This window comes from Platalea leucorodia (assembly GCF_965183815.1).
Source record: "Platalea leucorodia genome assembly, chromosome: W".
NCBI classification, from domain to species: domain Eukaryota; kingdom Metazoa; phylum Chordata; class Aves; order Pelecaniformes; family Threskiornithidae; genus Platalea; species Platalea leucorodia.
Window position 1 is genome coordinate 26,983,378 of NC_138859.1, and position 26,166 is coordinate 27,009,543.

Genomic DNA, 26,166 nt, shown 5'->3' on the forward strand with positions numbered 1-26,166 from the left:
CACTGACCCTGTTACTACTGACTACCAAGCCTAACACTTATTATCATGATAAGTCTCATTGGTTAAAGCAGCCTTCTCCTAATGGTTTTCACATACACTTTACAGCCTGGCATAATTCATCACTGCCTCATCCCAATGCAAAACAACAGTGAAAAACTGACATTTTATTTGCACAGTGTGTGTATTTTCTGTAGTGCCAATATTTCCAAGATGTAGGGCAATGTCCATTAGGACTCCAGTTTGTATTGGCCAAACTGAGGTTGAGAGGTTACTGAAACAAGTCTCTCTGTTGATCACAGATCAAAAGTAAGCAAGATAGATTTCATCTAGCCTTACCACCTGTACATTGCAGACCACACAATTACCCTGGTTACTCCTTGCATCAAGTCCAGTAAAGTTTAACTAAGTCACATAAAAAACCTCCTATCACGTCCCAAGGCAGCAAATCTCCAGGAACCAACTTAGTTTAATCTGTTAAACATTTGCCCCTTTATTGTAACTTGTACTTGTCTGGTTTTAACTTCTGGTCATAGGTTTTGTTCTGTTTTTCTCATTGTGGTGGGTACTTTCCATGGGTAATTTCTTTGTATACAGAACTCCATGACTTGCATTTTATTGTATGACACTCTGAGTTGCCTGGCAAGTCAGTTTGTTTCAGTGTCTGTCGTCATGAAAAAGCAATCTGTCCAGGAGAAGAAATTACAAAAAGGATGTGAAATCATGACAGTCCGGGTAAATTCCTTTCCAACTATAGCTCTGTTGACATTAACTACAACATTAGCAGCTATGAATTAGGTTTGTGATGTACACTCCATGCAAAGAAGAAAACAAATGGAAAAATTAAATATTTACTTTCTGACAGTTTATTTTTTTGCAAGTGTATTTTTAAACTAAAGTTCTCCAAAACCATCCCAAACCATTTTGCCAAGGGAACTGCTGTTTGCAGGATCAGGAGATTGTGTTTGCTTAAGCACGTCTGTGGAGCCAAAAGAAAATAAAAAGAAAATAAATAAAATTTAAAAAAAAACTTCTTTCACCCATTCCTCATCCATTATTTTATTAACCACAATTGCAAGGTTAGAAAAATATGTACTCCATTAACCTTCAAGGCATCAGACACAGGACTCCAAAGCTCATTTTGTACTTAGTTCTGCTAACTTTCAGCACCTACTGATATTGCATGGCACCATGCAAAGTAGACTGGACTGTGATTTTTTTTAAATGGCAATTTGGTCAAATCATGCTTTTGGTTATTAACAAATACCATACCCCAGGGTCTGTTCAAACTTTCCACTACATGCTTGAGGTGACTGAATGATAAACAAATGATCAGTGGGAAATTTTGATGCTGGTATATGCCATCTGGTTAGCTTTTAGAAGGAGGAAGTGAGAAGACATATAGTTGATCTGCCAAAGCAGTTTAAAAGAAAAGAAAAATATTAAAAAAAGAAAAAAGTACAGTTCTTCCATCTTCACTTTCTTATGCAGATACCTATAATCAGACTTTTACTTGTACAGAGAGGTGCCAAAATAAACAGGACTTACTCTCAGAGCATCCATTAACTTCAGTTTGGGTACTCAGTGTTCCTGGGTACTCTGTAAGAAAGTTTACTTTTAAGTGCCTAAAAAGGATTGAAGTAACTGGCTAGGAAACAGTCATCCTGATTTGGACATTTCTGGCAAGGCAAAAGCACAAGGATAATGGGATGTCTGAAACTGATTCATTTCCTGGTTAGATCAAATTCCAGACTGATTTAATATAAGTGGCCAAAGCACAGAGAAAGAAACTAATGTGGTACTGTTCACTGCAGGTAGCGCAAGAAATAATGTAATTAAACTGGGGTGAAGGAAATATAGATGAGACATTAAAAGAAACAAGTAAATGGTAAGGTTAGTTGCATGTCAGTGCAGGTCACCTGAAGGACTCACCGTCACTGAACATGCATAGGAGCAAATTAGATGAATGTGTGTTGAATAGTTTGAGGTAGAGTTGGTCCTCCCTTAAGAAGGATGGATGCAGCAACCTCTCGAGCTTGGTCTGTTAAGACATGTCATACATAGCTCTAGAGAGAAAGTATCCTCTAAAGATGACAAGTGCCAGTACCAGACTGATGCTTCGCTCCCCAGATGGCCATACCTTTGGTACTACTGTGACCCTATATTCTTAAGTAAGTGAGGATGTGATTTAGACCTAATTTAGAAGACTATAGGCCTACCCACACCAGGAGAGGAGAGGAGAGGAGAGGAGAGGAGAGGAGAGGAGAGGAGAGGAGAGGAGAGGAGAGGAGAGGAGAGGAGAGGAGAGGAGAGGAGAGGAGAGGAGAGGAGAGAGAGGAGAAGAGGTAATCTTTTCCCTCAACTTTGTGAGAACTTCTTTATATAAAGCCAATAAAAGAGGAACAAATATCATCTTTCCCTGTGAAGTTATATGGCATCTTTCATGTGAAGATCTCAAAGCACTTTTCAACCATTAATTAAACCCAGGGATTGAGGGGGATGTCATTAATCTGCTCATTTGTAAAATGCAAAGGGACCTTACAAGGTGAGGTGTCTTGCCTGCAGTCTGTATGGCAGAGCAGGAGCAAAGATGGAGGTGCAACCTTGAGGCCAAGTTTTGTCTAAAGTCAGGAGCTTTCCTCCTCCAAGACCACTGAAAACAGGACCAGGTGGCTAGGACATAATGACCTCTTAATTAATGACTAAATAATGACCACTTACAATTAAGCTGTCAGAAGACAGAGGAAAGAATAATGGTAAGTACAATTCCCTGTTTACAGTAGGAGTCCCTCCCATTTCTTATGTCCTGGACTCAGTTCTTAAACACCTTTCTTGTCCACACGTTTTTCCTTTCCTGTTTTGCTTGCATAAAAGAGAAACGCAATTTCAGTCCCAAAGAAGCCCTCCTCAGGAAATTAGGAGTATCTCTTTCTACATTCAGGTTGGGGGGCAGAAAGGGAAGAAAAGACCGCTTGAAATTTTAACAATTGGTGTGGAAATACCCACATATGAACTCCAGACCCTTGTTTTTTCATCTATAGCAAAGTTTCCCTACTGGGAAACCCTTGGGCCTGTCCATCTGCCGTACAGTATGGTGAATACTACTACAATGGCACTTTAACAATAACTGTGCTCTTTTGAACCTCCCCATTCAAATTACTCCATTGATTACTCGGAAGAATGCAGACTCTTGTGTTATTTGATCGGCACATATATTCTGAGCATTTAATCCCCTCAAATATTTTTCAGTAACTTCCTTTAATTACAAGGAAAACACATTGAGTGATGCACGCATTGAAGAGCTTCCCCTCATGTCTCTCTTTTTTTTCCCCCTGTTTAATGAAGAATTTGAATCACTTTTCAGCTTCTAAATCCTATAATCCTGGAAGGAATTCTCTTCCAAACCCTGGGGGTGGTAGGCTTATGCTTAGTACAGTACACCCTGGAGATCTTTCAGCAGAGTCCTTCCAGAGGAGTCCCAAATACCTGCATTCCTCAGCTGTGTGGCCAGCGTGTAACCCAGCCTCACTGAAAACACCTTGCTTAAGTGATTCAAGGACTGACTTCTCCATGGGAGGTGCAGGGATAACATAACACAGTAGCCACAAGGTGTTCAGAGAACCAAGATTTGCCAGGAGGAACGGGTGCATGGCACCAAGCAGGACAGTTTTACCAAAACATTCATTACATTCGATGAGTCCATTCTTCTGAAGGAAAGAAAAAGGCAGGGAAAGGGCCACCTTGCTAATGCTGTATCCTTGCACCCTACTGCCTCCCATTCCCTGGGGAGACTGAGGAATGATGGACAAGTCTGTACAACTGCTCTTGTTGGAAAGGTTGGCCTGAACCTGTTGGCTGTACAGTCTTTGCCTTGAAGGGAGCTGGGTGCATTTGCAGCACGCGACGCTCTCCCCTGTGCTCACTGCACAACTTCAGACTTGTCTCATTTTGTTCAAAGAAAAACCTTTGTTGTTGCAATAAGACAGCTCTTTTTGCAATGAAACCAAAGTCCAAGATTTTCTTCCTCCTGGTTTTCCTGTAGTATCAAGGAACTCCAATGATACCTGAAGAACAAATTTTCCACCTTGTCTTTCCAGGCCATTGTTTCTCAAGGGGTGGCCTGTGGATCTTTAGGGATCCATAAAATGTCAAAAAATGGTGCATGGAACAACTGCAAATGAGTAAAACCACAGTAACAACCCAAACCCTTCCCTCATAATTCCATACGTGCCACCAAGCAGACAGGGGAAAAGAAAGCTGTAAATACACTTTCAAAGCTTCCTCCTCTCTCCATCTTTCTCAATATAAAGTATGCCTTTCAAAAACAAAATTTAAAACATTTCCTTGGAAAATAGCAGCACTTCATGTTTCTTTCCAGAGTGCCTATCTCCATTTTTGGAGCCAAAATTACTGGGTGAATTTAGTCCCAAAATATGAACCATTTATTTGGGCAACACTATACATTTTTTCCCCAAATTTTCTGGTAAAAATACAAAAACCTAAATAATAATCACCAGTCCTCACTAGGAAACCACAGACCCATGCCTTTCTTCCGCACTTGCTGCCTTTGTCCTTGTAATAGTTGTATTATCAGCCATGACCCCAATGCTTACATGGCACTTCAAAGCCCCGTAAGGACTATTATCCCCTCTCAAAAAGTAGAAGAAAGTGAAATTCATTGCACAGAGGAATTGGTGAGCTTGTGGTGGGACAAAATAAACACTCTGGAAAGGGAGCCCTGGTGAGATGGCTCACCCCGAGCAACACAGACCAAGGGCTTTTCTGTAGCAAAAGTTTTTTGCTCAAAAAGAGCCCCGCGTCCAGCAAAGACAAACCTGGAAAGGCAGTGTCGCAGCAGCTGTAATCCTGACGGGATGAACCAGAGCCTTCATCTCGTGGATTTGTTGCCTCTGGAGGGTGTTGGAAGAGGAGACATGGGAGGGGGCACAGATATGTCCCCTTGGCGTGGGTGCATTTGGAGCTGGTACTGTGCATGGGAGCACAGGGGTGAAGAGGAGGGGGATGACCCCTGCCACATCTCTGCTCTCTGCAGCACACAGATGGGCAAATTAATAAAAAGAAAGGAGTCCAGCTACTGAAATTGCCCTTCTCCGTGCTTGCCATGGTTTTCATTATTGAAAGACTCCTTTTTTATAAGATCCCAGGTGTGCTAAATAATAATAAAAAAAATCCTAACCATTCTCATAAACACAGATTATTCTTTTTTTTTTTATCAAAGACAAAACCCAGGGACCCCCCTGCCCACAGCAATCCCTCCTCTCAGCCCGGGCCTCCTCCCTCCACAGACAGCAGGGCCACTATGAGCAAAGGAGAAGGAGCAAAGCCCAAGGGTGCTGGCAAGGGACAGCAGTCAGTGTGTCACTGTGATAATCTGCTTAAAGGAGGAGGCCAGGGCATAATTAAATATCCTGGCCTGAAGTCCTAATAGAGCAGCTGGAAGATCTGATGCTCTCCCCATAATAAACTGCAGCTCATTTATTACCACTTTGCATATGTATCTAGAAATGAGTTCAGCCCCAAGCCCTGACTCTCCCCATTCTCTATCACCAGAGATACCGACCTCCTGTTCTCAGATTATTGTTGTGACTATGACACATACTTTTATCTACATCTGAGAAACCACAAAACTAAGCAGGCAGATTTTGTCACACGTTTTCCTGTGGCAGCCACAAAACCATGCGTGGCAAAATCTTCTTACAAAATCATTGCAAATGCACAAAAAGAAGAGGTAGTCTTTCAGAACACACTTTTCTACGATTTTGTTTTCACAGTATCAAGGAGGATGCATTGAGTTTCCAAACATCCTTTCATTCCATTCAGCAGGATGAGGAGCAACCAGCTGGAAGTCACGCAGCAGCTGGCCGCTGGGCTCCTCAAAAGAGAGGAAAACCTCTCTTGGCTTGTCTAACGAGACAGAGATGATGCATTTGCTGTCTATGGTTTTAACAGATATTTAATAACAGGGAGGTAAGTAAGCTGCTTAAACTCATTTGCACACTGTGAGCATGAAAGAAGAGGGTATGAATAAATTTAGGGTATAGACTGGAAGAAACAGTGGGGACAACAAACCAAATGAAGGTTAAGATGGAACTTAACAGATTTGTGTTGAGGGGATTACAGAACACAGGAGATGCACTCACCGTGAGCTGGATGTGACAACCTGTCCAGCTTTACATTGACCTGATGCAACCTTTGCGCAAACACCATTCAGATAGTACAGAGATGATAGTAACAACGGTGGTTAGGATGCCTAGCATGCATGGCTCTCTGAGATGCCTAGAGCTCTGTTTTGGCTGTACAGGGAGCCTGGAAGTCCAGCTGGGACTAGATATCCACCTTCTTAAGACAGGTAATGGTAGGGTGATAATTGCACCCTTTGTAATCCTGTTTTCTCCTCCATACGTTTCCTTGTAGTCCTGAATTTGAATGGCTTTCCTCATTCTTTGGCACCAGCTATTTTTGGTTCTTCCAGAAAGTGAAATTGAATTTCCCGCTGATGTAAAGCACGATACCTCCACTTCGGCCATGGAGTTACACGAATGTAAAACTGGCAGGAGATCAGTCAGGCCTTCAGAGATACAGAGGACGTTAATGGCTGAAGTTCATTCAAATACTGTAGCTTCCACTTGGATTATCTCACCCTTTTGTCAGGTTAATCAAAATGTGCCTGGCTGCCATATCCCTGAAGCTCAAAGAACAGGCCATGTACTCCGACCTTTTGCAACATGCAAGAGGTCTATATTTCACATGCCAGCTATTTATCAGTAAGAATGGGTAAACCTAATGGCTTCCTGCAAGAATGCTATTTTTATAGAGATAAAGAGAAAAACAATCTAATAAAAGCACTATCTTAGAGAGCAGCAGCCATTTTCTTCTAACAAAAATTCATTTTTGCTGGTAAGACAAATCAAGTTGGCCTCATAGACCTTTTTTTTTTTGCTTTCCAACTGAACAAAAGTAGCTGCAAGGTAAATAAAGTGCTAATTTTCAGGGGGCTGGAATTTGGGAAGGAGCAGACCTTTTTCAGGACTCATTCTTAAGCAGAGGTAGTGGCATGCACCTTTAACGTTTGGATGCCAAGCTGTCAGCAAGCAACTTCAACACCACCTTTCTCTCTCCTCTTTTCTATTTATACATTACACAAAGCTATTTTTTCCTGGGTTTAATTGCACATCAAAGGACCAACTGAATGGATCGGTTTGGGAGGTTGCTGATAGCAACCCTGGGGAATCCTGCAAATGCAGGTCTAAAATTTCAGTTCTTTCCAGTGTTATATTACCTAATATGGGGAAAGCCAGTGAAACACTTAGCAAGCAAAAGCACCCTGGCTGTGCTTCTATTATTTGCAAGTTCAAGCTGGACATAGAGAAGATTAAATGACTATTTATTATATTAACTCCCTCCCTCTAACCACACATCTCCTATCGAAGGAAACACTGATGACAATGCTCATTTCAGTCTTTCAGAGACATAGTGGCAGATCTTTGAAGACATTCAGGTGGCTCAGAGTCCATCATGTCCTGAAAAATGCAGTTTAGCCTCCTATTCATTCAGCGATGTATGAAATGAACCTCCCGGTTACCTTTAGGCCAAATATATTTGCCTTGGCAAATATGGATTTTGAAGGACTGTTCCAGGATTACAGAAACACAAAAATCACATTAAAATTGATTATATTGGACACAGGTATCAGACTGAGTGGTTCACTGACTTGGTAAGTGAATAGAAATGCCTGCACCTCTATATTCCCATTGTAACAGAGATGTGACCACTGCAAAGTACCTCAGCTGGCTTAAAACCATTTTCCCAGCATCGAGCCCATCTCCTCCGAGATTTTATGCACAAGAAAGGTAAACAAGCACAACTCCAGTCTAAGTTGCACAGCCTTTTTTGACACATTGAGTTGATTGATTATTTTTGTCTACTTCCCCAAGCTTTCCAGCTCATACTGACTTAGCTTCTCTCAGATGAAACCTCCAGCAGAACTGCTGGTGTTTCAAGATCCTTAAAACTCCTTTGAATGTCTCAATGTCAGTTATTGCGGGGAAGGGGAAGGGGAAGGGGAAGGGGAAGGGGAGGGGAAGGGGAGGGGAGGGGAGGGGAGGGGAGGGGAGGGGAGGGGAGGGAAGGGAAGGGAAGGGAAGGGAAGGGAAGGGAAGGGAAGGGAAGGGAAGGGAAGGGAAGGGAAGGGAAGGGAAGGGAAGGGAAGGGAAGGGAAGGGAAGGGAAGGGAAGGGAAGGGAAGGGAAGGGAAAGCAAAACACACTGACCCAGACTCAGGAAATAATGAATAGACAGAGTTCTACATTCATAAATAAAACAATATACTTCGTATAGCTCTTACATAATCTTAAAGGGTTGTTTTGTTTTGAAGCCAGCACCATTTTAGTAAGTCTTTTTGTTCTACTACTGTTGTGCTACTTTACTTTTAAGGTGTTTGACAAGTGAATCTTCAGTAATGACAGCTGCAGCTTTTATTGACTTTTTTGAAAATATTGAGCTAACTCAGAATTACTGAGCTCAACAGCACTTGTGATCATAAACTGAAACAATATCTGACTGGTACACATTGCATGAGAATTTATTTAACATTAAACCCAACAGAAGCCAATGGCCAAACCTAGAGACACTTAAATGCTGTTGGAAATCCTTTTCCCTCCCTGGATTGGACATAATCCATCTCTGGGCTTTATTCCACTGCACACACACAAGTATAATTTACCATAATAATTTATGATGGGTGCATAAATTTCTAATAGGGCCGGTTTCCTTAAACTGTTTCTGTTCACTTGCAGAAACGTGACTTTCTCAAGAGCACAGTCATACAAGGAGATGGACGCAGGTTTGGGGTGAGGTAGAAGAGCTGAAAGATGGCTCAGCCCTAATTGACAGTGCTTTCTCATGCCACACAGCTCTGCACGGGCCAGTCCCATGATGAATGCCTCCAAATAGCTTAAGAGAGCATACCCATTTGCAGATACAGCAAACTAATTACTTGGAGCCAAATCTCAATGGAAATAATAATAATAAAAATTAGAATGTTCCAAACAGTACTCATCTGGGAATGTCAATTAGCTTCACAAACAGTAATTAGTTTAGCTTCTTAACTCTTTGCAAGGTAGAGAATTATTAATGTTCCCATTTTATGGATGGGGATATACACATGCAGAAATGTCTACAAGACAGTAGCTAGAGTTAGACAGCATGTCTTCTTATGGCCTGTTCTCTACCTTGTGCTGTCTCCCATCATGTCAGCTGGTATTCTCCCATTCTTTTTATGCAAAACTATATTCTGCTGTTTTGGACCAAAGAAGAAATGTCTCCAAAGTCTCCTAGGGTTTAACATAACCAAAGTCTGCAGTACTTGGCATGAGACCTGCATTAAATACCATTGCTTGGCTTCCCCTGTGCTGTGACAGAAAAATGTGTCCAGACAGGAACCCACTGGATTTGACTTAGTAACCCAACAGTGAAGTTTCCCTAATGAGGCCTATGACAAATTTGGCTTTATTTCTTCTGCTGAATACCCAGAAGATGACCCTACAAAAAAGCCTGCCTTTGACCTTAGATGCAGGGCATGAAGTGTCAGGGCTCTGAGGTCAGCACTCCAATGCGTTGAGATAACAGGTCCTTCCCTAAAATAAACACCAAGCTGGCCATACCAACAGAGCTGTCTCTAGCTTTATAATCCCTTTGCCATTTTAAATCTCCAGATGAGTTGTTATACTGCAACACACACACAATTAGTATGTCATGAACCCTCAATAGTACTCAGTAAGTATATAGAGGATAGGGATGAATAAAGGCTAGCTAAATTGATAGCAATCTTCTTAACTGAACTTGATTTACCTGCTTTCTGAAAAGGAAAATCTTTGAGTATCCTCAAAATATTAAAGATATTTGTTTTAGTTGAGGGTTAACTGAATATGGTATGGACTTAGTGACTGCTGAATTACTAGCTGTTCCACAAATGCTCACGCGTAAAACATCTTTGAATGTGAGACTGTCCCGCAGGTAAGACAGGAGGTAGGAAATGTTCTCATCTATTTTTAACTTGATTGCAAAGTAGGTTTGTGACTTGGAAAAATTATTTTTCATTGTGTCTTGGTTTCCCACAAAGAAAACAAGGCTTGCAGCTGGTGTCCATGGCAGCTGTGCTGCAGTGAATACAAAGTGGATGAAAAACATTACTCCTGGACTGTGTAAGGGGAGATTTCAGACCCACTCACATTTTGTAGCATTTTGGAGGACTACATAAACTGCCAGGCCAAGGGAAATAAAGTCCATTGCAGTGACACCACTGGAAAAAGGAACCACATCCTGGTGTGCTCCTCTTCTGAAGCCTACCTCTGCTTTAATTTTCCCAATTTAGGGTTACTAGACGGTTACCCTGCAAATTTCCTTTGCCACATTTCTTTGACGTGAGCCAGCAGCTCGTCTGCTTTGTGTCTATTTGTGGCCAGTATGAACTGTGAGGGCTGAAAACATGTCCAGAGGATCTTTTACAATTCCTAGTGATGAGGAGGGCTGCGAGCAGCAAAGTGTGTCACTTATACATTTGTCAGCTGCAAAGCTGAAACTGATAACAGGGTATGAATAGAGATCTGATAGCCTCACCTCTAGCTGATACTTCATGTGGCAGATCATGTTTCTGGGGGCTCCTTTGCCTGCCCCAGGGATGGCTAGAAACAAGTCCCGCTGCACCCCAGTGAGGATGTGCTCATGTTATCACACCAACTGCCTGGGATCGAAAGGCCAGGGTAAACCAGGTGCACAAGAAAGCCCTGCATGAACTATCTGCTGTTTGTCAGTGCTTAAATACTCACAGTCCTGTGTTGGTCAGGATGGTGCTATTATGGCTTTGCTATTACTCCCTGCTTGTGGTGTTCTCCGGGCACCTGCACCCAGGAGCCAGCTGTGAAGACAAGCCGGGAGGCAAAGCTGAGCGCAGGCTGCTAAAACCACGAGGCAGCTGGAAGCAAGGCTGGTACATGCAAAATGCACCATCACTGAGGAGTTGAAGATGGCAGTGGCTGCTAAGGGAGGATGAAAATTGGAGGGGAAGATGTTACGCACCTTGGAGATGACACCCTTGGTGTCTCAAGTAGAAGGACAGATATCTCTGGAAGATATCACAGCTGTTTACATTGAAGTTGTCAGTCAGGCAGATGCACTCTTTAAATGGCCATGATTAACCCTCTTCCCCAACTAGCAGGAGAAGAATCACAGCTCTTGTGCAAAGTGGCTATGGAGACACTCATTAATTTCCATGGACTTGAATGTAAACAGTAATGAAAAGCTCCCACTAACTTTCCAGGGAAACTCACTTTGAGCACGCATGTGTCCTTGTGTGCCTTTGCCATCTGGAGAGACACAAGGTCCCTCTTTCTCTCCCTGAGACAAAGGCAATGAGCTCCAGAGCCATCGTCCCCAGCAGATCCCAACTGCCCGTTCCTTGACAAGCTGCTTGACTTCTTGGGAGGATTCTTTCTTCTTTAAACTCAGCAGCAGAAAGGGAAAGGAAGGATCATCTTTGCATTCACAGAGTAATTGGGAACAACAGCACCATCTCTTGCTCCCAAGAAACAAATCACTCCTTGGCAATACCCTGCCCCGGCTGGAAACGAGCACAGGGGGAGGAGGGCTATTCTGGGCTCTGAGCCGGGCCCAGGGAAAAGAGAAGGCATGAGAAAAAAACAGAGAGAAGCTCTGCAAATGAACAGTCAACATAAACAAAGCCTATCAGTCAGCCCAGGCAAGAGGCTGAAGCACGACTGCACTAAACAAATCATGGTGGAATCAGCAATTGGTAAAGTAATTGGCGTTATTACAGCTGATGGAAAATTTTTGATGCCGCCCATGTTTGCTTTTGAAACACTACTCAGACATTTAATTGGCTCGGTTCTGATGTAGCTGATTGCTCTTTTTTTCTTTCTGGAGTGTATCAGGCTTTTATCTACAGACAGAAACTTTGGGATGTGCTTCCTGGCTCTGTCCACTGGCCATGAGATGGGGGATGAAGCTTTGCACAAACTAAGCAATGCAGGAGAAATGCATGGAGAGAAATAGGTCTGACCTGGGAAGTTGAATCATTTCAACCTCTGTGTTCCTCCAGTTCTTTGTGAGTTCAAATCTAGCACTACCAAACAGCCCTATGCTTGCAGCACCTAAAATACTGTGAGTTAAATGCGGGGATGAAAATCGCATCTGGTGATGTCACCAAAGGGTGGTTTTGGTGCTTTAGTCACAATGCAGGTAAAATTGCCTTCTCTCTCACACACAAATGCTCGTGTGAGCATCCTCTGAAATATTTCTCACGCTATTTGATAAAAAGTTAATAATGGCTCAGTGTCTGTGCTCAGGAAACTCTTCTATTTGCTAGACCCTTTGGCCAAAGTATCCTTATCCTCTGATTTGAGCCTTCTTCCAGAAAATCAACTGATCCCCATAGGTCAGGCCTTCATGGACAGGGAAATTTCAGCCAGACGCTTCAAAGTCTTTCCCCAGTGTTTTTTAAAAGCCTCACAGAATCATTAATCTGTAGGGAGCAGCCAGGTCCTTGAGGTATATGAAATTGGGGAATGGTGCTTTTTTAAGCTTTCATCAGAAAGAGCAGCTTGGCTTGGTGCTGAGACACACATTCAGCTTTTTTTTAACCTCCACTCCCTAGGTCTAGTCTTAGCCCCTTGATCTGCCCTTTGGAGGGCATCCAGGTCTAGAAGCAGAAAGCTCTTTCCTTTGCCAGGTGATGGGTACATAGGGCAGACAAGGCTGTGGAGGAAGGATGCTATTGCCCACTTCCCTCCTCCGCTCCTCTAGTCTGTTGAGAGCTGTATGACCACAGGCTGCCTTAATGGGAAACGCCATGGTGGCAGTAGCTCTGCAGCCATGTGGAGGGATGGCTCCTCAATTATCAGGGAGTCGTTTTCGAGTACGCCTTCTCCCTGGAAGCAGCAGGAAGATTTCTGAACCCACCTGATTGATTCATTCATCGGCTGATTTCACTGGGATATGATCCATTTAGATTTACAGCTCATTTCCAAGGAGGAGGGAGCCCAGAGAGGCTCATCCATCATATCCTCCATCATAGCAAATCAAAGGCAGCTCCATGCCAGGAGACTCCCAATGCTGAAGGGAGAAGGCATTTGGCAGCGTGGCTCCCAGAGATTTCTAGAGCTGCTGGACACCAATCCCCTTGTTTTTCTTGAAAAAAAAACCCTCCCTGTGAAACGGTCTGGTGCGTGATGGCAAAGGACACGTCGAAGGATTTGAAGGGATGTGGTGGCCCTTCAACAGTCAGCATTGCACGGCTGGACCAAAGCGTGGCCCCTCAAAGTCTGCAGGAAGGCTGGCCAGTAAGGCATTCTGTAACACAGCAAAGCAATTTGGGAACAACTCAGGTTCCCGACTTGGAGACCAGAAGGATGGCTTCAGGATTAAGCCCCTGCTCCAGGGCTTTTAGGATCCCCCCAGAAGCACAGGGCTGGGGAATGGGATCATTTTAAACAAGAAGCGCCTTTCCACCTAAAACAACTGTCTAATTATAGGTGACCCAGTGCCACAGTTAGCTTTTTCAGGGAATTACAATATTGCCCTCACATCTCTGTGCCTCCCGAGTCACTGCTGCTACTGCCAGACACCAGCACGGGACCTGATGAGTCCTACAGAGCTTCAGAGGAAGACCAAACCCAAGCTGCCTTCAAAGCAAGTTTGAGACCAGAAGACAACAAAGAGGCAAGTTCAACACAGGGGAGGTCAGCTCTTCCCTTCTCCATGCCAAACAAGACTTACAGAAAATCCCACCAGAAAGACCCAACAGGCTATGGCCAGTGATAAAAATGGAAGGAAAACACAAGCAGCCTCATGCTATTTGTTTTATCTACCAAGCTGAATATTTTCCCTTGCAGTTACCATTTCTGAGTGCTTGACTGTCACAGAAGAGCTGACAGTGCCCCAAGAAGCCAATGGGGAGATGCCCACTACCTTCATCTCAATTTGATGCAAGCCTTTGATTCACACCCCATATGAGCCTGTCTACAAATGGGTAAAGCTTCCCATTGGAGATGCAGTGGACTCCCGGGATGGGATTTAAGAAGATCAAGGTCTGTTCCCAGCAGTGCTGCTCTGTGGCCACAATCAAATCACCTCACTTAGTATTTTTTCTGTTCTCTGAAATGGGCATGGTGTCTTGCCCTGCTTTGTGAGACACTAAGATTTATGTGCAAAAAGCATGACATAAAAGCTAAGTATTGTCACATAAAGTAAGATGAAGCTATAAAAAGAAGCCAAGGTAATGTGAGTGCCATTAAAATCCTGACACTGAGTGCCAGAAGTGGCTTAAATTTGCTGCAGTACTCCCACTGTTCCCTTTTATTAAGCACAGGGAAATATTGCCTTGCAGATAAACATTGTGATGTGGTAAATGTCCAGAATTTAATGGAGTCCATTATAATTGATGAAAATGTAGCTTTCATTAGTTTATGAATGCCTTATTCATATATATTTTTTTAAAAAATCCAGAAAGAATGTTTTCCCTAGGCAAGTGCCAAGTAAGAGGGTAAACAACTGCTAATACACCTTCATCTCTTCCCCAAGGCTGTCTCTCCTGCAGAGGAAAGGCTCTTGTTACACATCCACCAGCCTTCTCCACAGTCCTCTTGCAAACCTCTCCCAGTGCGATGCACACAACCCCAGTAACAGCTGGCCACAGTTGGGTGTGTCGATAAGCACTGTGAAGCCTTTTCCCACTGCTGCTTGCCTGCCTCTGCCAACCCTTCAACTCCCGTCTTCACCTTTTAATGTCATACAGTCTTTGGGCCAAGAACAATAATATATTTGCTTTATGATGCTCTAACCGCGGCAGGGATTTTTATGGACTACCACAATATCATCTTCTTAACTGTGGACATGCTGCTGATTAAAGGGGTCACACTGGCAGCGAGGGAATCTATAATGTCTTCATTTGTTCACAGGAAGGATACACCAGGAGTTCAAGTTTCTCTCTCCAGCCTCAGCCTCTCGGTGCTTTGATCCTGACCACCTTTGAGAATAAAAGGGAAATTTAACTCTTAAATGTGATTCGGTCACTGGTGTCTTGGTTAACACCATCCATAAAAGGATTGGTTTCTTTGTTACACAGGACAAGGCTGAGACCACAGAGTTGAAATAGGAGTAGCATGGAAAAAATGTATCTTTTTAGCTAAAAAGGCCCAATCATTAACCATGTAAATAAATGAGTGGCTATTGAGTTTTGATAACACACTCTATTCTGTTGCTCATTCATGAAGAGAGGTGAGAAAATGTTTTGAGGCTTCGAAAGATTTTTTTTTAAATTAGAGAATTACGCATCGTGGTATTTCAGCACCACAAACACCTGCTGACAGTATGATTGCAAAACAGGACATTCTCGAGGCTGCAAGAAAATGGGCACAAAAAAAGAGAAACCTGTTATCAAGTAAAATATCTGAAGACTGTGGCTGAGTGTGTGGTTTTTTTCTCTGACTTTTAAAAGCGTCACATCCTCAAATTCAAACAAGCAAACGGCTGCCAGAAACACTGAAACCAGCAAGCTGCTTGTGTTGGACACATCATTTTTGGTGTCTTGGCCTCTTGACTGTCACATAGATTTTTATTTCATTTGGTTTTGATCCAAGGCAATTGGAGAGGATTTTAAAGTCACCAATGACCTCTGAACTTCAATGATGGCATTTTGGGGCATTTTATCTAAAAGAGGAGATAAGGGCAGAAATGGCCATTCACTCACCATCCAATGAAAAAAAAAAAATGACATAATTTGTGGTTTCAGTTGAAGCAGCTGAAGTAAGCTGCTGAGGCTCTACAGAGAAGAGGTGATACTGCTGGAGGAAGAAATGTTTTGAAGAGATTGCAACCATAGCATCACCTCTTTTTATTGATAGTACACAGCCACAACTGATGACAACTTCAGCTCTAACTCCATGTTCTTGCACAGTAGCAACCCTGAGCTATAAGTCATACCTGCTCCTGGCTGAGTGTCTGAATTTTTGTTTCTTCTCTCTGAAAGAGTGTAGAAATGTAATCTTTGATATGAAGTCGGGTCTTAGGAAACACCAGTAGATATAGAGCCTTGCATTGCATCTCCCCTGCAACTCAGACTGCTCTGAGCACATCAAACCTGACCTTGCTTCCTCCCAGTAAGAGATAATATGCATCTCTTGTTCCTCACATAGACTTCCCAAGACATTGTCTTGAGCTTCATCTCCCAGGTGTTAAATGGCTTGCCATGCAGGAGACAAGCTGAAGCTCTCGGATGAAGGATAAGGCTGATGAATTTGCTCCTTGGCAGCAAGGGGACCTCTGACAATGTGGGTAAAGGTCACCAGGAAGACAAAACTAAGCTGGTAACGTCATCAAAAAAAAATCCCAAGGTTGACACCCTGTGGCACACATGCCTCCTGCCAAGGGGAAGACTCTGGCCACCGTTAGTCATGTTCCTCCATATGCTGTGGGAAGTTTCTCAGACCCTGCAGGATAGCTGAGTGCATGACCATGTTAGCAGAGTGAGTTACTCAAGGTTCAGATGGCTCCATGTCAGGAGCCACATGGGCTAGGGTGCTGCTCCTCCTTCTGCCACATGGCAAGGAAGGCTCCTATGACAGGAGTAACCTAAAGAAAAAGGAGCCTCTGGGTGTCTTCCCAGTGATTTCAGTGGGCTTTGTGCAAGGGGCTCTTTGTTACTACCAGCCTGCTCCATCCATACCTTACCCTTCTGCTTGATACTGTCTGCGAGTGCAGCAGGTCCTGACTACAGTGAATCAAAGATGAGGCCACCTTCCCGATGAGGGGAGTGAGGCACTGCAGAGGGTACCATTTCTCCTGATTCCCTCTTCCTAAGGCATGTGTAAGGAAAGCTGTTTTCCTCCCTCACCTCGGTAGGGGCTCTCATGAACTCCTTCCAGCCATCTGAGGCTCCCATTTTTACCTTTCCATCACCATCCTGCACCTTTTCCTAGCCATGGTGGCATGGTGGAGCCACTCCCTTCTTCCAAATGCCTATATCTCCTCACTTATCCTCACTGAGGTTATGCTCTGCTCACATCCAGGTTACTTTCTCCCTAGCAATCTTATTATTGAAGTAGAGCCACTTATTAAAGAAACACTATATCAGTGATGGTAGCATCTTATAGTGCAGCTGCTGCTCAAATACAAGAGACCAGAACTATAGTATTTCTATATGAAGAGTACTGTGCCAACTAATATTGGTGGCACAGAGATAAAATATCGATTTAATTTATTTGGATCTAGTAAAATCTGAAAAGAGCTTATAGAAAATCATGCTTATATCTTAGTTAATGAAATTCTGGGCTGCTTCTGGGAAGACTGACAATTGTAAAATCAATCTGCCAAACTTTCATTCACAGCTTCATTGCGAGGCCATTACAGATATGGCAAAGACCGCCAAACTCACAGGGGTGTGTGTGAAGGCACATGCGGGAATGGGGAGCACCACATTTTCTTCCTCCCAAGGCAACCTGGCAGTCTGAGGGGGCAGGAGAGCAAAGAACGGATGCTCTTGACACTGCCAGCACACCTCAATGTTGCAGGGCTTTTTTCCTCCCAACCGATAACTTGAGCCTGAAGTCACCTCCGCAAGCAAACCACATGAGCCTTCATTAACGACATCATTGCTCACGATGCTTGGAGAAGGCTGCCAGAGATCTCAAGCCATCCGTCTGCAGCCCATTTCATTCTTCCCATGAAGAAGAGCACACTGAGACATTGATTAGTTTGGCCAGCCAAGCTGCTGCGCTGCACCGTTAGAGGAGGTTACCAGAGCTGATGCAGCTTGATTTCACCAGTGCTCTTTGCAGCTGGTTTGCTGCACGCAGAAATCACAGAAGGCTGAAATGAAACTATGTGCATCATATCTGCAGGTCATGTGTGCACTGATACCCTTGTGTTTATGTTCGTGCTCGTTATTATACACAGAAGGAGGGTGTGCAGAAAACATATTGGTCCCTGGGGGGGTAGCATGCCGTAGCGATTTTCAAGACAGTTGCTCTGCAAGTAAAAGCCAGGGTGCTAGCAAGTAATGCTTGCAAAGTTTGATGCCTTGATTTCTGCTGTGTGGATCAATATTAACAGTAATATTGTATTTCCAGGGCATACTCAACTGACAGAACTATTGATTATTTGGTATGTAGCAGTGCATTGATATTTGATAGCAAACTGGGACACTGAAACAATAAATGTGCAGTTGTTAACAAGCAACAGAGGGCATTGAGTTTCAGTGACACAACTGGGATATTGCTTCCTTTGTCTAAAATGGAACATCTTTAACATGTCAAAAATATAATTTACTTATCTATCTGACTTATGGAAATACCTGGAGAAAATACCTTCTTCACTGAAACCTGCAGATTAAGGTCATGTTTCCAAATATGTGCCAAATTACATCAATAATTTCATCCCCACTGTGACCAAACACTTGAGTTATTCTTGAAGGGAAAATGTTTTGTTTGATAAGTTTATACGTGTATTATATCAGATCACCTTGTGCATGAACAGATTTCAATGAAAGAAAAGATAATGAAACATTACACTTTGGTTGCAGTAGTCGAGCCAAAGTTATTTTTTTCACCTATGTTTTTGATTCAGTGTGAAAAAGTGTGTATGATCTTGAAGGTCTTTTCCAACCTAGACGATTCTATGATTCTATATATATTTGGATAGGGCAAACTCAAAATAAAACTTTCTTTATCAAAAAAAAGGGTTTACTCATATTTGAAAGACAAAATGCTATATCCTTCCATGAGCTGTTTTATTATATATAAGTCTACAATTGTCTCCTATGGACACATTTAACTATCAACCACCAAACAATTAAAAGGAAATTGTACAGAACACCAGTCTTATGACTGGAACCTATTGAAAAAGGAGGTGAGGGAGAAAGAAATACTTTCTGTCAATAAAAATAACTCATGGCACTCACTGTTGCAGGAAAGAACAACTGAATGGCTTAAAACTCTTAATCTGAGCTCAGAGAGGCAGAGGAGGTGACTACTAAATATGCAGGAAATACACCTGTACTATACATAGCCTTTTTCTGGGATAATATAGTCTTTTCTCTGCTATCAGTGTGTTGAACCCTGTAGGCTTAGCTGCCTTAGCTGCCATCTATGATTTGGAGAGGTCAGGACCAAGGGAGGCTGAATCAACCTCTGATGGTGGCTCCCCTCTCTCTCCCACTGCTGACAAATGGAGTTTAGGATGATGGAGTCCAGTTTCTCAGTTGGGCCTGAGCCTCTTCAGCCACTAGTAAATTAAATGTGCCCAGAAACATTCCCAGGTATTGAGGCCAACTGGCACAGAACGGTTCGTATCTCTGCTCGCAACCATGTCTTAGCTTCCCTAACGCAGCAGCTAAATGCAAACGGCTCACTGAGATGAACCCTGATCCATGTTTAGGAATGATTTAGGAGTTTGCTAGTTGTTGCGGACCAAAAGCATGCCAAGGGCTGGTCTAGTAGTTTGAGTATACCCGGTCACACTCCCGTGCTGAGTGACATTCCCAGACACTGCTTAACTTGCTTAAGACAGATGCAGCCTAAGACATTGGTATGACATATGTCCTTCTTCACCTTTTCCTGCCCAAGATCACCTCTTTCCAGTGAGGAGAAGGGATTTGTATGGCTCTAAGTTTGGTTATAACAATAATCTTTTGCTGATTCATGATATCACTCTTATTCAGTGAGAAACTGTAGATTACTGCTGTCTGCAATCTAAGAATAATTGCAAGGAACAAGATGTTATGTGTTTCAAATGACAAAGATGTTATACATGAGCAGCTTAACTTCATAAACAAACCACTATCCTCTTTTTCCCATCCCACACCACTGTCATCTGCCTGATACTACATCTTCAACATTTGCAACTTTAAATTGCATACCCCAAAAAAAGCATCCCACCTCAAGCAGTTGCCATATGCTCTAACCATGCTACACTGGAGGACCATAAGATGTCCCATAGGAATTTCTGTGCTGAGCTGCCCAAGGCAAAGCCAGTCTGTTTTCATGGGTCCCTCTGAGCTACAAGAAACTGAACACAAGCACTTTACTTTGAGAAGAACTGACTATATCAGGGCAGGGACCATCTGGCAGAAGGCACAGCAGCATTAACGCAATCCCACACCAAGAGGGAAGATCCTGGTATGGTGTCATCCAAGTCTGGGCACCCTCCTACACCCCACAGGGACCCAAGCACTACAAGGCAGCGGAGGGAGGCAGAGAAAACATTTGGTACCTACACCCTCTTCACCACACACACCACAAAGCCTTCTCAGTGGAAAGGTTTCAAAGCTGCATCAGAAGCTCTTACTCTCAGATGGAAGCCATTCAGAGAAACCCATCCCTTTGAATGGTTTTGCTCATGATGCTTGCAATGCTTGTCCGTGGGCATCACCTGTGCAGCAACCGACTCATGGTTTGCAGATGGAGCTTGGGAAGGAGCACCTTATCATAGTGAGCCAGCTGTATTTCAGCAATGGCACTTTCTTGGTGAACAGACAGCACCAAGGCTGCCATCCACCCTTTGCAGTGCCTGCTTTTCCCAAAGAAAAGGTGGCAGAGACTTGTGTCAGGCAGCTGGTGCCTCCTCCCAGCTCCTATTTGGATACCTCTGTGGCCCTGGCAGCTGCAACTAAAAGCACCATGTGGACTCACAGCCTCAACATTTCACGGTGGCTCGCTGACTCGGAAAGCTATAATGCCAAGAGGATGGCGGATGACTTCATGCCAGCAGAATCTAATACCTTATGATCCTATGATCTAGTGCAAAAGGCAGGAGGAGTGGGAAGCCCAGCAGGCACCTGATTGAAGAGGCTGGGGGAGATAAGAGGAGACAGTGTCCTGCTGTGCATTTCCTCCACCTCCATAACCTTCTCATTTTCAAAGAGTTTCCATAGGGCTGTGGCAGCTATTGTTCTCCCCACCTGGTGCATCAGCATCCCCACTACACTGACAGCAGTTTGGTATTTGCACACTGCCAGCCCTTCTCCCTCTTCCTATCAGGAAAATGAGCAGCTCATTTGGCTTCAAGAGAAAACAAAACGTGTACAACTCGGATACCCCTGTGCTAACGTGTACAGGTCTATGCTATATACTCCATAACCAGCATGGGCTGCCTGGGTATGCGCTCACGCTCAGACAGACCCAAACACATTTACATCAGGCTTCACAAACACATGTCCGTCCTTCCTCTCCAGATGCAGAGCTCTACACCAGGACCAACAGACAGTTTCTTTAACTGCAACTGGCAGTCATTTTGCTCCTCTCCATGCTTTCAAAGCTGAGAGCCATCAAAGATTAGCAGAAAAAATCATGACTGTTTTTCCCTAAGAAGCAGCACTGGTAATAGGCTTCAGGAAAAATCCTCCTAAATGCAAGTGATAAGTGTAGACTGTGTGAAGGCTGACAGGTCTGATTATAATTATCACTGCAAGGGGACCAGCACTAACCTCCCTTCTGGAAGGCAATGACAGTTCCTGGAAGGGAACATGCAAGTGAATTATCATAAACAAAATCATTGCAAGTGGAACTGTCTTTCACTGGGAAATTAAATAAGGCTCTGATTTGGCAGGAAAAAAAAACCAAAACCTTGAGCACTCATTAAAGTTCATCCCAACAGAAAATGGTACTCAATCATACATTTAAGTTTTGCTGACTTTGGGTTGATGGGAGTAAAAGAACGAAGCAGGACACTTGAAGCATGGGATGGAGTCACGCATGTACGAAGTGTTTGGAAATAAAGGATATCTTCTCAAACCATATTTAAAGAACATGCTCTACAACATAACATGAACAGAGAGTCCCAGAGAGCATGCTGGTCCAGACTGAGCTAAATATTCAAAACTAAGACAAAACTCAGGCAGCCTTGTACCAACCTTTCCCCCTTCCTCACATTGCAGCAGGAAGAAAGCCAAACAGAACCAACACAGCACTCTTCAAATTGCATCTATACATTGACTGAAATACCACAACATGGATTTTCAGCAGGGTTTTGAGGTAGATATGGTAGGTAGTATTCCTTCAAGATCATCCTATCCTAACCTTCTTTGTGCTTTCTCTGACAGCATTACATTTTTCTTAGGCTGCAGGTTGTTTTGGCATTTGTCATTCTATTTCCATTGGAAACTCGGAAATAGAGAAATTTGGGCAATCTGGAATAAGAGTAGCAGTACAGCAGCTTTTCCTTTCTGAACAAAGGGAAATAGATATTATCTTCTTAATAGTGGGCTATAACTGCAGAGGAGATGAAGACGAGAGCCTCAGAGTCAAAGGCAATTCTAGGAGTTTCATTCTCATTATATCTCAATGGAGTGAAGCAAATAAATTGCGCAAGTAGACATATGGAAGCTCACTATGCAAATGGCTTATTTAAGGCTCTTACTTCCTAATTAGGTCTTGGTGTCAGGAGATTGGTAACAATTATTCACACATAGATCTTTTGGATACAATACAAACCGTTCTAAAACCCAAACCATCATAATGGTATGCATTAAAAAGAAGCCCTATTTAGCTTGATCTTTTTAGACTCTCTTGCTTAGTTCTTGAAATATCAGTTTCTGTGCTATGCACATCCTAAATCTCGTGTCTAACACTGCAATAATGGATTTGGAAGGGGAAAAGGAAGAAACAAAAACGTTCACAGCCATAAGCCCTTGTTCTTACCTTGTTCACAGATTTCGTCACTGGACTCTGCACAGGGAACCCACACTCTCTTCCCAAATTCTTCATCTGACTCTGTGGCGTTTCCCAGAGCAAAGAGAAAAGAGAAAAACCTTGATTGTGAGAATGACCGTGCAGAACATGGTCACAAGCATCCAAAGTTTTGCTCTGCCCTTCTCCATTTCATTACATCATTCTGCGTGCCCACCACCACCTGCCAGCTGGGGCCCTCTGAGCACCCAGTGCTAGGGTTCACCCTCAGCCCCATTCAGTTTTAGAAGGTCCCCCAAGCTTCTCCTTAACCTACACAGATGCATAGGTTTCTCCTCCCAAGAAGCCCTGGTAAGCATGGCAGCACCACGGGGCCATCACAGCTTTCCCCAGCAGTCGTGGGGCACGCAATGAGCCATGATGGCAGGGAGTGGTGCCATGTATTCCTATGACAACCCGTGTTGGAAAGGCTTGGGAAGAGCAAGAAGGTGTCACAGGATGCCAACCCGCCTGCTTTGTTTAAGAGTTAAAGCAGGGAGCTGAAGCCAAGGATTACCACATTGCAAAACCATTTAAAACAGGGTAAGTGCTTGTGATTCAACATCGTGACTGTGGCAAATCCGCTCTGCCCTGTGCTTCTGCACTTCTGGTATGAAAATGAGATCTTCCTCTCCCCTTCTTCCCCTCCTGCCTCCTCTCCTCTCTTTTTCCACCTCTTGAGCCCTTCACACAGAAGTGAAATATTTTTCATTTTCACCTGTGGTGATGCAGATCAGAGAGTGTTTGCTTTGCTTTGCTTTTCACTGATTTTGCCCAAGGCATCCTTTTAAGCAGCAGCCTGTGCAAAGATAATAGGTGGCACGATTCTCTGTAACTGGAATCAGCAACAAATCAGCCATCTGCCACTCCAGGGGTCTGAGATTAACCCAGCTACTGGACCATGACTGCAAAGCATTTGCACATTTAGATTACAGAAATGTGAGGTTACCGGTCCAAAAAAATAAAAGACTGAGAGTGGGGAAGGTGGGGGGAGAAGGGGTGGAAGATAGCCTTGGAAGAGTCCTCCCAATTAACCCTTCTAGACACAAGTAATCTCCTAACAACTCCAAGCAGACAACATTTCTCATTATAAAGTGTTAAAATGATGAGGGATTTGAAGGAAGCAACTGGAGATTCATGAGACATCATGTTTCAGGGAAATACATCCAAAGACACTTTGATACAGGGAGAAATAAAGACAAAGACATTCAGCTGCCTTGTCAATGCCTTGCAATGTTCTTTGGGAATTATGACCAAGCTGCCCAAATGGCTTACTTGGACCACTTGGAAAGTACAAGAGTAACATTTTTGTGCCAAGATGGACAAGCTCCCTTACTCTAGAGCATTGTCAAGATTTCGAGGAAATGAAAGAGGTCTGCATTCTGAAATATAAAGGTTTAGGAAGGTCTCTTCATTCGCTGTCCTCAGTTTACCTTCCTGAATAACAAACACCATATTGCTACTTTGCACACATGGATGCTGTTGGTCCACATTAATATTTGTTCGTATCTTTGGGATCCTCTCTATAAATCTGTTGGGAATTGTTATTTGGTAACTGAAATATTAAGAGGTTTAAATCAGTAGTAAACACAAGCTGGCTCCACATCTAAAAGCGTGAGCCATGCTCTGTGCAGGTGCATGGCAGGTTAGGACAGCCACCAGGGTCTCCTCTGCTCACTTTGATGTGGGCTTTAATCCCCACTCCTGGCATTTGCTTTTGTAGGTTGGCATCCCATGGTCAGGGATCTCAGGTTAAAAAGAGGAGGTTGTGGCCAGAGAAAGAGGTGCAGCTGCAGCCAAAACTATCAGCAAGGACTTCTGGGAAATTCAGGCAAGGTCTGCATGGTGTGTGCCCTTGGTGAGGATGGTAGCTTAAATATACAACTCATTAAGTCAAAAGAGGCAACTGAAAAGCAAACAGCAAGCACGTGTGTGCATACAAAACCACGTATTTTTATGCGTATACTTTATTCATGAAAAACAAGTGGGATCTGGTGGAACGTACAATGGCACACAGATTACTCCAAGTTACTTGGCCAACCCTCTTGTTGACATTTGCCATAGTTTCTTCACCCTATCCAAGGTTTCCTGGGCCAAGCACTACATGCCCCTCACTTGTGACAAAGAGAAAAGCATAAGAAAAGACAACAGCATCTCTTCTGTGCAAGCTCAAGTTGAGCTGCAGCAACTACATGGTTCAAGGCACAGCTGAGAGGAGGAAGAGTGAGAGATCGGTTGCTGCAGATGTCCTACTCTATACAAAGACTGCTAGCATCACCTCAGAAATGAGTGCACCTCCTAGAAGCATTAATTTGGGACTGATCTTTCGATCCTCTGCAGAGGAAAGACCATTGATCTGCAAGGAGCTGTGAGAAGAAGAGGGTGAGGAAAGCAGGGTGGAAAACACGTTTAAGTCTCCCTAAATTCCCCGCTATTTATCACAGTATTTCCAAAAGGCATTACCTGAGCAGAATTAGGTGCTCCAAAACCAGGCCCACGTGTCTGAAACCAAAGGTGAGATTTGAAGTGGTTTGGATATATACTAGGGCATGGTTTGCAGGTGAGAGACAGGTCACAGGGATCGTCCCACACCTGGGACTATGAACTGGGCCAAGCTAACAACCCAACAACCCACAAGCTTCTGAGATGCAGCAAGTTAATGAGCCTCTGCCCATGCTTTGGAAAGGTCTCCTTGAACTTGACCTGCTGGCTGTGTGAGAACTAAAACTGCTGTTAAAACAGGAGCTAGACTCATTTTCAAACCCAAAGGCAGGGGTTTTCTCTTTCTCCAGTCTCCAATTTCTGTAAAGCTAACCTAAAACTTCAGATCCAAACATCAGCATGATCCAGAGAGGAGTATGTGTGTGCGTGTGGTGGAAGATCTTTGCATTCAGCTTCAACTATTGGACTATTACAAGAATGCTTGTGCTGGTAACAATTTTTAAAAGATTTTTTAAACCTCATATAAAAAAAAAAAAAAGGTACTTTCTTGTACCTTTTCCTAGCCTGTGAATGGAAGGAAGAAGGAACCAACACAGGGAAAAACCTTTTCTTTCAGACAAAAATCACGGCAAAACTCCAGCCCCGTCCCTTGCAAATTAATCAACCTTATGAATTGCTGTCGAATTTTCAGCCCGATATGATTTTTTTTGTTTGTTTTATCCAGGCAGGCTTTGCAGGAAGGGGCTTTTGCAACCGAAGCACTGACACTGCATTAACCAGCTCAGCTGAGCCGTGGAGCTACCTGGAAGTTGTGTCGTCCCCCAGCGAATGAGAAGCGGAGGGGAACACCGACACAGGTGACACTGCACCTTGCAGAGATTCGCGTGTCCTACAAGTAACCTTGCATCAGGATACAGAGCCACGAGAGCAGCCTTATGGGTACGGAGAGAGGAGAAGGAGGACAGCGAGGAGGA

At 43.6% G+C, this 26,166-nt stretch overlaps 1 protein-coding gene across 1 annotated transcript in view; it reads right to left on the reverse strand.

Moving 5' to 3' along the window:
- The window catches only part of LOC309601557 (SET-binding protein-like), a gene marked incomplete at its 5' end in the record, with an annotated part of 252,385 nt that overhangs the window by 119,524 nt on the left and 106,695 nt on the right, over positions 1-26,166 (reverse strand). Inside the window, 1 exon segment of the mRNA XM_082334619.1 lies at positions 22,724-22,795. Coding sequence (XP_082190745.1) covers positions 22,724-22,795 — 72 coding nt within the window.